Source organism: Eleginops maclovinus, chromosome 23, assembly GCF_036324505.1.
Source record: "Eleginops maclovinus isolate JMC-PN-2008 ecotype Puerto Natales chromosome 23, JC_Emac_rtc_rv5, whole genome shotgun sequence".
In the NCBI taxonomy this organism is placed as follows: domain Eukaryota; kingdom Metazoa; phylum Chordata; class Actinopteri; order Perciformes; family Eleginopidae; genus Eleginops; species Eleginops maclovinus.
In genome coordinates this window covers 8,593,746-8,604,389 of record NC_086371.1, presented here as the reverse complement: position 1 = coordinate 8,604,389, position 10,644 = coordinate 8,593,746, and the positions used below count along the sequence as shown (strand labels likewise).

Here is a 10,644-nt window from a genome sequence, read left to right as displayed (position 1 = left end):
CACACCGACCAGTCCTGCTGCTTTCACCAACTCACAGCCCAGAATAATCTCTGCTGGACCTGGCGGCAGAAGGATCACTGGCCAAGACAATTTATGAGAGTGAACAGAATTTAACAACACCAGTTTTTTTTTTGAAGAAGAATCCCATGAATAGATTCCCCAAAAAGACCCTATGGTTCCCCTCTTTACCCTTCCTCTCACCTGTGAGCTCTTATATTGATGTGGCAGAGCCTGCTTACTGCGTGCACATACCTTATGGACATTCGTGGCTGTGCTTCCCTACTTTATAAGGAGATCTATGTACAGTATAGGAGAGAGGAGGAAGGAGAGAGACATTGAACTAAACAGTGAGATGCACTGTGTCATACTCCACTGAAATCCGCAGCTTAATATTCAGAGCCCAGACACCCCGGAGAGCAGTGTAAAGCAATTATTACAACACTTGCCAGTCATTCAGCCTGAAAGTGCATGCAATGCTCTGAGCATACCGAATGGCAGTAAACAAAAAAACATTGTATGAAACACGATTTGCTACCTGCCAAACTAATAATCCTCAAAGAAATAAAAAATCTCTTTAGTTCTAGTTTTTAATATTCCATAGTTTTTGGTTCCTTAGATGTCCTTCCAAGTGCCTGCAGGCAAATGTTTCTGGAACTGTGCTGCATATCGCTGCTGCAGCACTGGCACCCTGGAAACAGAGTAGATTTTAGGAGCTTTAGTGCATACATAAATTAATGAGGACCGTGGAGCTTTTTATTGGGATAGAAACCCGCTTCAACATGTCTCCCAGCGCCGTGGCCATACACCCGCTGTCAATGCAAATCACCCCCGGGGCTGGCCCTCTGGATGACTGAGTGCAGGGGAAGGTGTAGCTGCTGTTGTGCTCAATAGGAGGAGCTGTTGACTCACTACTTTATGTCAATGAGTTTTTGGATTTTTATCCAGTTGAGACCTAGATATTTGGTGATTTATCTGGGGACAGACAAAGGAAACCATGCTTTTGAGAGAAGGCAGTTTGTCAGACTGTGACTCTACAACTGAAAACCTGTTGCTTCATGACCAGTGTGGACCAGATTTGAAGTGATGACCCTCTGTTGTCCACTAATCCACTTTCTGTTGTGATCTTATTATGGACCACACACAGCTAGCATCCTCTCACCTGCTTGCTCAAGGGAGGCCATAATCATAATGAGGTAGATGAGGATGCCTTAAGGAAGCCACATGAGAGGAAAAAGTAATTAAGGGTATTTCAGGCATCATGATATTACCCTAAAGAATGTGGTTATCTCCTCATGTCCTATTACATCATCAAATGTGATGTATTTACAATGTATTCAAAGAAATCCCACTAAAATGACATCTGTATATTTAAAATTCAGCTCAGTATTTGATTTGATCTCCCCTCGTGACTTCTTTACGGCGTCTTCACTTGTGGCGCGGTAAAATGACTCCCTTACAGAGCTTTCCTTTGCATTCACCTTGAATTGAATTAATGAGGAGGCTCCTCACTGTGTCGCAGCGAGGAGAAGACAACAGTGAATGGAGAGCGGCATTCACCAGGGACTGCTGCTGGATTTAATTAGTCCGTGTTTACCTCCTTGTGTGATGCCCGAGAACCTGATGCACAATCCCAAGCATGTTTGTGCGTGCAAACTCACACACACATACACACACAGCTGTAAAAGAGACAAATTGCAAGTGCCTGCAGTAAATCAGTGCGTAGGAAAAGCAACTCAGTTGGGAGGAAACGCTAGACGGAAAGCAGCTTCTGAAAGAAAAAGAATGCACCATATTAGAGTTTTGTTGATGTCAGGGGGAGCATGAGAGAAACTAATGAATGGGAGTGGAGAGGCTGGTGTGAGGTGTGCTTTGGGGATGTTCTGCTGAGATCTTACACTGTGAAGAGGAAGTGTAGCGATGCACAACTCAACACAGGCAGCGCCTCTCACCATCCCAGGTGCAAGGCAGGCAGGCAGAAGCTGAAGAGCTATGGATTTGCACTTCCTTATCCATAGTAACGTCTTCAAAATAACTTGAAATGTCTCAAATAGATAGAGACAACGTTGATATTTGCTCCAACACATTGCTATGATAGCATATAACGATATAAAGTGCTGCATTAGAGCTTAAGCATTCAGTCTCTGTCTTAACCACGCTCGACAGAAGCCTACAAGCGACTGGGTTGGAGGTTACATTCTGTATTTACGGTTTACTTTCCAACCATGAAACCCTCTTTCTTTCCAAACCAATGCTGTTAATAATGGATACATGCACACGGAAGGAATGCCTTGTAGGGGCTTGTAGTCAAAACATACTCATTCCACATTATTAATTCAGGTACAAGGTGTAGTATGCTGACAAGTGCCTGAACGCTTATTTTTTTTCGAATGCAATGACTGGAGGAGATGGAGGAGGCCGTTGAAAGCAAATCATGTCTAATCATAATCCTTTGTTTGTCAGAGCGACGAGAGGACGCCGCCGAATAGCCCAGTGGCCTCGCATTAAGAGCGCTTCACCGGGCTTCTGGGAGGAACCTCCACTACTGGAGAAAGAAATGTCTCTCAGAAGAGAGTTGTATAACCACTTAATATATGGATCCAGGAAAGTAGCACACACAAACATGTTGGGCACACACCTTGATGAAAGCAGCACACAACAATAGCCTCACCAATTAAACATCATTAACATGATCCCTTAGGTGTGTTTCCCTGTAAAATGTGGTGCCGCTGTGCTTTGCCTTCAGACAGGCTGAGAGATTAATTTGCTTTTCAAAGACAGAAATGGCCTTATGTAAGCTTCTAAAACTAGCCTTGAGTGCAGCTATTGCAGGAACAAAAACAGGTAGACATCATAAAAAATAATGCCCTTCATGCAAGAATAGGCACAAAACTTAAATGTGGACCACTTATCTCTGTGCAGGTGCGTCTCGCTTTCAGGATTAATAGTGAAGGTTGGCAGGATTAAAGATGTGGGATCCAGAAACATACACACAATTATTTTACAGCAGCTTCTCTGAGTATGTGATACTCCAACAAAAATTAACTGAACCTTTTTTATATACTCAAATGTGTGTTTTTATAATCAAAAATATCATCCAAGCATTTACAGTGTATAACAACAAATGATTCTATGCAACTGTTAACAGCCTTTACAGAAAATGAAGAAATATATCCATTTTTGATCTATTTTACAAACCAGGAACAGCAAAAAGAGGAGAAATAGAGGCCAGAGTGTTTGGTTTGACCCTGATTAGCCGCCTCGGTTAGCCCTGTAGTCCTGGCGCACACTGACACCATACAGAGCGCCCCCCCCCCCTCCTGCCGTAGGCTCAGAAATCACAATTATCCGCTCGTGTGGCGATAACTACATATTAATCCAGTGACTGTGGGAATCGGTTGTCTTCTGTGACTCCTAGAGAGTCGTTTTGTCTAAAAATATCGTAGCAGACACAGAGTTCAGGCTCATGAAGACTTAGCCACCGTGATCTGAAGCACCATTCTGTAACTGGGATGCTTCGTCACGTCTCTGCCACTTACAAAGTCCCTGAAATGTTCACGTAACATTCCCTCCATGTGCTCAGTCTTCTGCGTCCTTGTAAAGTCTTTGATATTTCTGGGCTTTAAACTGTGTCTTTCAAGTCTCTACAGTGTCCCAATATCGTCTGTCCCTCGTCCCAGAAGCGTCACCGGCAGAGTTTGTTTATGTGCTCTTGATGCCTTGGAAGCCGCAGAAGTTCCAGCGTTTCTCCAGACTCGCTCCGACACCGGTCAGCTCCTGTCTGAAGGTGCAGGGCAGCCGAGAGAGAAGAGCCTCCACCTCACTGGTGTTAATCTGCGGACACACACACACACACACATCAGATCAGTGATATTAACATCAGATGCATTCACAGACACTGCACATACAGCCAAAGTCTTTCTACATCCATCTCCAAGTTGCCGTTTTATCGGAGGGTTTGGGAACAAAACACTCCCACTTGATTTTATATGAATGCCAATCAAACCTTTGAAATTACAGACACGTCTCTGGTCTGCAGCATGTCACCAGTGACTTACTTTCCGCTGGATGCTGATGCAGTGTTTCATTTCATTTTCATCAGCCTTCAAGCTTATTTTTGACGGAACCACAAAGATATTATTTTAATGGACTGGAAAAACGTTGTTGGCATTACTGGTGTAAATCTTTTAAAATCCAGCCACTGCAATCTGACCATCAGAAAGAACAGCTTCAATGACAGGTATGTTGACTGGCTGTTATAAAAGCCAGACAAAGTAGCATGATAGTCTCTAAACTGACGCTCCTGTGTTATCAGGTACCTCTGTGAAAATAGAGAATAACCTAATGTTGTGTAGAGATCATCGTATAAGCATTCAAATAAGGAAAAGGTCTGTTGGTACAATATGTAAACATATACATATGTTTGAACCTTCAAGTGCATGGGATTTGTTAAATTGATGAAAAGAGGGATGCCTATAATCTAAATAAGTAATGTATTTATAAGACATGTTTGACCCGAGGTTTTGGTTCATCGACGTGAAGTCTAATGATATAAAATATGGTTCTGGAAACATTTGCTTAATTTCTATGGTATGAATGTCCTGTTGAGATGGGTTTTAAGTTTGAAAAAAATCAGTGTGTGGCACCAGTATTCACGGCTTACTTTTTTTTCCAAAAGCCTTTACACCTGCAATGAACACAATCTTCAGAGGAAGACGGGGATGTTGCTATGAAATAGGCTTAATCATTTTTGCAGCTATAAAAAAACTGGACATTGCTCACACATCCACACTTATTCCTTTACGCAGCTCCTCTCCACTCACACCTCCACTGCAATCAGAGAATCATAGCGCAAGTAAATTTATAGAGTGACGATATAGCAGCCACCTGACTAATCTGAAATATTGAGGTGACGAAGACAAACCACTGTGGACGACCCACACGGTTCTGTATTAATAAACCACGTTGTTCTAACCCTGTGATGATGTCAGGATGCATTAAGGTCCATCATGGAGATAGGAGCGATGTGACACCGCAGACAATGGAGCTGTGTATGGAACCGCTAGATAAGCACAGAGGAGCGGGCTTGTTGTTGGAGAGTCTCGTCAGTGATATTGACAAAACTCTGTGGGCTGCTTGATGTGTGTAGCGGAAAGTCGATGTGAGAACAACAAATGCACGGGCACTGGCAAGCTCGTACGCACACAGACAGACAGGCGGGGGCGTACGCTCACATACACACACGCAGCAAGACATGAACACACACTCGCACTAGACAAAACAACAAAAAAAAACACATGAGAGAGAAAGGCATGAGAGTAGACCGTCACACTTATTTATCTTTGCATGTGTGAGAATGAGTCAGGGTGATGATGAGCATATTCAAAGGAGTTGCAATAGGGAACAGAAATTTCTCAGGGAGAAAGTTTTTTAGACAAATTAATATTTACCAAGTAAGTTTGAGTATGGTGTAATGTGAAGGACAGGATGTTTATTCTGCCGGTGGCTCTGCAATTTTTTTCTGAAGGTCCCCACGTCGAGGCGGAAGGCAGAAATGGCTACTAATCTATGTTAGCTTCTGGAGGTGACATTGAATGTTGGCCTTTTGAAAGCCTTGTGTAAGTGGCAGTGAAGAGTGACAATCGGTGGGAAATGCCTCTCCAGGAAGACAGGGATGAAATACCTTTGCCAGACAGATTGGAAACTTAAGATGGTGTTTGGCTTCAAGTGTCAGAATCAAGGATCTAGTTTTAATATGTTCTCGCATCAAGGGAAATCACACAACTGATAGCCAGATACGGCTAGCCATAGGGATGAAGAAGTCAGAGAAACTGTCTCAGAAGTTTTTGAATGTTCTACTTTTGACCAAACGGATGTTGAGGGATGTCTTATTGTTTCGGATGCTGTGGCTGACTATATCTGTTGTATATCTTTTTCTTTATGCTGTTAAATACCATTTTTATTAAACTCAAATCCAGTATCAAACTCAGGGACGCTCTGCTCGTCCCTGCTAAACCAAGAAAACACACAATCCACCGGCTAACACGCGGTGGAGGTATGCAATTATGTTTTTCTTACTTAAAAACTGTAACTGAATCTCGACACCAGCTGAAGTGAACTTCATTTAGCTGTTACAAACACAACGCTGACTATCTTCAAGTCATCTAGTTGGTAACTTCCTCCATTTTAACCAGCAAGCAGTGGTAAGCAAAAAGGCTGAAAGTTTTATGTTTTCTATCGTTCTATGCTAATAAGAAGGCTTGATCATTTGCATTCGAGCTAAAGAAGCTGGGTATTTTCCCTGAATGAGATTCCATCTTCATGTAGCCTATCCTGACTGTTTAAGAAATAATAACATAATATTTCGGCAGAGATTGTGGATGAGAAAATAAATACTTCTCTCCAAAATGTCAATCTTTTTCTTTTAAGCGCCTCAGCCTCCCCTCAAAAGAAATCCTCTAAAAGCATCCATTTCTATAGAGCGCATTAGGAAGTGCTGCTCTCACTGAGGGACCGTGTGTCTCCGTACGCAGCGGGACCCTGGCACTCTGCAAGCCCGTATGTCAGCCCTGTAGGGGGGGGGGGACTGACAAACTGTCTTTTTGGGTGTATCTACTCTAGAGTGGAGCTGAGGGCAGGTTCTGCTCATTTATACCCACAGTTTTAAGTTTTTACCTTTGTGTCCAAGCGCTGCAGGTAGGAACAGATGTACTCGATGCTGGCTCCGAAGGGGTGGACGTGCAGGAACGTTGAAATGATCCCTAAAGGAGAACAAACAATGCAGAGATGTCAAAGCGGTCACATTCCTCCAGACTCTGTCACCGGTTGAACACTGACAAACTGCCGGATGATGTGCTCCTTCTTTGCGTTGACTGAGTCTAACACGAGCTTCCAGTGGCCTCTCCCAGAGTCCCCGTACTGTTACGAGCCTCTTGTATGTCGTCGCTCCAGATTACAGGGAGTGTTTAATGACAGCTTTGATGTCGTTGTCTCTCATCAAAGCCATACTCTCCCCCAGCTCAAACAAACCATGTGCTATCAGCGCGCAGACAGGAGACTGATAATCCCCCCACCTCTGCTAACAAACCACCTAGAGCGAATCGAAAGGGCATTCTACCTGCCTCCAACACTGGAGCAACAACACCTCAATCACTCAAGACTTTTAAGAGAAAATTACAACTTCAAGGTTTCATTTTTGCCATCTGCAAGAGGTCAGTCGAAGCTTAAAAAACAAATAAAGTACTAGACTGGAGCCGCTGCACTGATGATGAATAAGAGACTGGCTGGGATTTTAATGGTCCATTCAAATACAATACCAAGCAGAACCTCATGATGATTTATTTGCATGATTCGCCTGCTGGAGTGGTTTGGGTGTCTGTGTTTATTTGCATTCAAAAAGCCAATGAGCACGTTCGGCAAGTAATAATACAGACGTTTGCTTTTAACTGGCAATCTGCACACACAGCATGTGGGTGATTTAGAGTGTCAGTGCTCAGGCTCAGATTTATCATCAAACATTATAAAAAGATGACTGAAATGTTCTTTTTGGTCAACAGGAACCTTAATGGTCCCCCTTATCTTACACCACATTTCCTCCTTTAAGTACCGCTCTGACTCAGCTGTGGATACAATGCAAATTGTGGCGATTAGACTTTTCTGATTCTGATGACTGGAAACCCAAGTTATTCTTGAAGTATAACTTTTTCTCAACAGCAACAGTCGAGAATTCATCCTAAAAATTCATTTGCATCAGCTGGAGCAAATCTCAGAGTATTTCTCCTGACTTTGTTTGCAGTTGTGCTGTTTTCTGAAGGCACCTCAAGAATGTACAGCGTTCACACCTGCTGCTAGTTTCACAACAATGCCGTGGCCATGGTGATCTGCTGCAGTGCTTAGGGAGAAACCTAGCTGCAAGCCCCCTCTGACCCCCGTCTTGCACTGTTCTGTGAATGTTGGATTGTCTTGAAATACACTTCAAGCTCAATACCGGCAGCCCAAAAAACTAAACGATAACCATACACTGATTTACTTCCTGCCCCCCGGTCTCTGGAGTGTCAATTACTTAAAACAGGGCAACTATCCTTTTGGGGTTTCCCTTTCCTGTAGCGTGTTATATAGGTGTTGGTGGATGTAAATGGTCTGCAAAGGCTAAAATCCCAATATTCCCTCCAGAGGGAGTTTCTCTCCCACAAACTCCCCCCTGCCTGAAACGCCTCCACTGCACTCCTATGCTTACAGCACTAACATAATGACATCACTATGTTGAACTTGTGCTATTGGCCAGTGCTTGAACACATGGCACGTGATTTCTTAAGGGTTGGGACATCTCTAAGAGGGTTGAACAATCACAACAGAGCCGGCCAGCTAACCAATCAGAGCAGACTGGCCTCTGGTTTCAGACAGAGGGTGAAAATAGGTGCTGCAGCACAGGCAGTATGAGAAAAATAAAGAGCTTTTTGAACATTAAAGCATGGAGACATGTCCCAGTAGAGGCACAAAATACAATTATGAAACCTGAAACTGAGCATGACAGGGCACCTTTGAATGGTTTGTTTATATTTTTACACACAATTATTAGGGAATATGCGCCCACTGTGTTTTGCTGTGTACTCAAATTTAGACGTGGACTCGGGAAGTGGCCAGCAATCATTATAACCTTTTTCTACAATCATCTTACAAAAATGCCAACTTTATTGACGTGTAAATGATTGCAATCAAGCCTGTTTTCAACCGGTCATGCTCTCTTTTTCTACTCTGCTTCTGTCCTATGAAGTGTGCAGGTGCAACACCATGAATGTGAAGGGGACTCTGCTCTTCAGACAGAGAGGTTGCCGCTGCCACCTGCATTGTTTTCCCAATGACAGACGTGCTGCCGAGGTCGGCGGCTACAGCAAGGAGAGGACATTCATTTTTTTTGCACTGTCTGTGTGACCATGGCAACCATACAAACCACCAAGACAGAATCCAGTTTTGGTTTGTCTGAGTTCACTGATACACCTCCTCTCCAGAAGAATAGAGGAACAATCTAAATCCTGTTATCCTGTGTGAAACCATAACACTAATTTTTAATGTGACATGACTAATATGGCAGCAGACGGTACCACAGCATCCGGACCAAGACTACCAGACTCAGAGACAGTTTTATACCACAGGCTATAAGACTGCTGAGCTCCTGAGCTCTGTGACTGTCTACTCACATCTGTTTATAGTACACACATACATATATATATATATATATATTATACACATCTGCCATACATATCTGTTTATAGTACACATATCTATATATTATACATATCTGCCATATACATCTGCTATACATAATATATGCATCTGTCCATACCTCCTCATTCAACAGTGTAAAGTATTTAAATACTTTCAATGTATTCCACATATGTATATATTTCACATCCTCAAATCTTTATTGTTGTTACTGTAAATATTTCTTCTCTCTTTTTGCACTATTTTATTTATCTTATTTGCACCATGTTTGTTGAGTTGTTGGAGGAGCATGGGACATAAGATTTTCATTGCCAACATATATGTTGTATAAGCTGTGTATATGACCAATAAAACCTTGAAACCTTGAAACCAAAGGTAGCCTGGAGCTGCCGTGTTCTAATAGAGAGGTTGTAGGGTGCAGCCTGGGGAAAACTAGAGTAGCCATGTGTGCATTTGGAGCAGGTACAAGCACTTTTGCCTTTGGATAATCGTACATACAATGATACATTTTTAAGCCTACTACTGTGCTTGATTGCATGAGATGCAAGATGCACAAGTTCTACTCAACAGTATGTTAAAGCAAATCATTTTCCAGTGATATTATCTGTGCAAGATGAGTTTCAGCGTACCAACGAGCAGAGCCTCCCTCTCGGAGTGCACAGGACTCGGTGGATTTTTCTCCGTCGGTCCTTCCTTCTCCTGACTACAGGACACCACTGTTGACACTGTGGCCTCCTGCAAACAAACACACACACACACACGTTTACACAGTTACCTTGAATAACTCTGCTAACAGCCACTGTTTGAATGTGGCTGAGGAGAGGTAAACAAGTTTAACCTAAAGTCGATGCGTGGCACACAACGGAAAGACAAACAGGAATGGGAATAAACACATCAGAAGTTTCCCCACCAACACATTTATACGGAGAGACAATGAGGATGAGGATAATGAGGCGAGGGAGATTATTCTGCCAGCAGTCATATTTCTGATAGGAATATTTCAAACACACAGAAACAAAATAAGAGATAGGTGTAAGAAGAGGGAGGTAGAGACTTGGAAGGGAAATGATCAAGCTGTTTGTTTCAGATTGCTGACAGGTGGCAGAAAAATGGGGGAGGTATAACAGAAGACTTTTTGTATGTTTGTTGTCCTACATAGTATTGTGAGTGCTTTTTCCACTCATGGTGTGGAAAGCCTGGTGGCCCTTTTCTGTTTTTAATCTATCCATAACACTCAGCTGTGTGGGTGTGTAGACAAACCATTTTCACTTCATGACTTCCTTTATTTCCCAGCCCAGTTGAGCCTGGGTGATTTATTCAATGACAAATCCAGTTACAGTGAACTGGATTGGCCTGTAATTATCTGTCATGTCACTGGGAGAGGAAGTCAAAGGAGGACGAAAGGGGGAGTGAGGACACAAAACA

At 42.9% G+C, this 10,644-nt stretch overlaps 1 protein-coding gene across 4 annotated transcripts in view; it reads right to left on the bottom strand.

The window, feature by feature from the left end:
• Positions 1-3,066: 3,066 nt before the first annotated feature.
• The window catches only part of enox2 (ecto-NOX disulfide-thiol exchanger 2), a 148,636-nt gene continuing 141,058 nt past the window's right edge, over positions 3,067-10,644 (bottom strand). For all 4 annotated transcript variants that reach the window (XM_063877017.1, XM_063877018.1, XM_063877020.1 and 1 more), the window contains 3 exons: positions 9,849-9,954; positions 6,673-6,758; positions 3,067-3,831 (listed from right to left, as the gene is read on the bottom strand). In XM_063877017.1, coding sequence (XP_063733087.1) covers positions 3,700-3,831; positions 6,673-6,758; positions 9,849-9,954 — 324 coding nt within the window. In that variant the 3' untranslated portion in view covers positions 3,067-3,699. The remainder of the gene's footprint in view (positions 3,832-6,672; positions 6,759-9,848; positions 9,955-10,644) is intronic.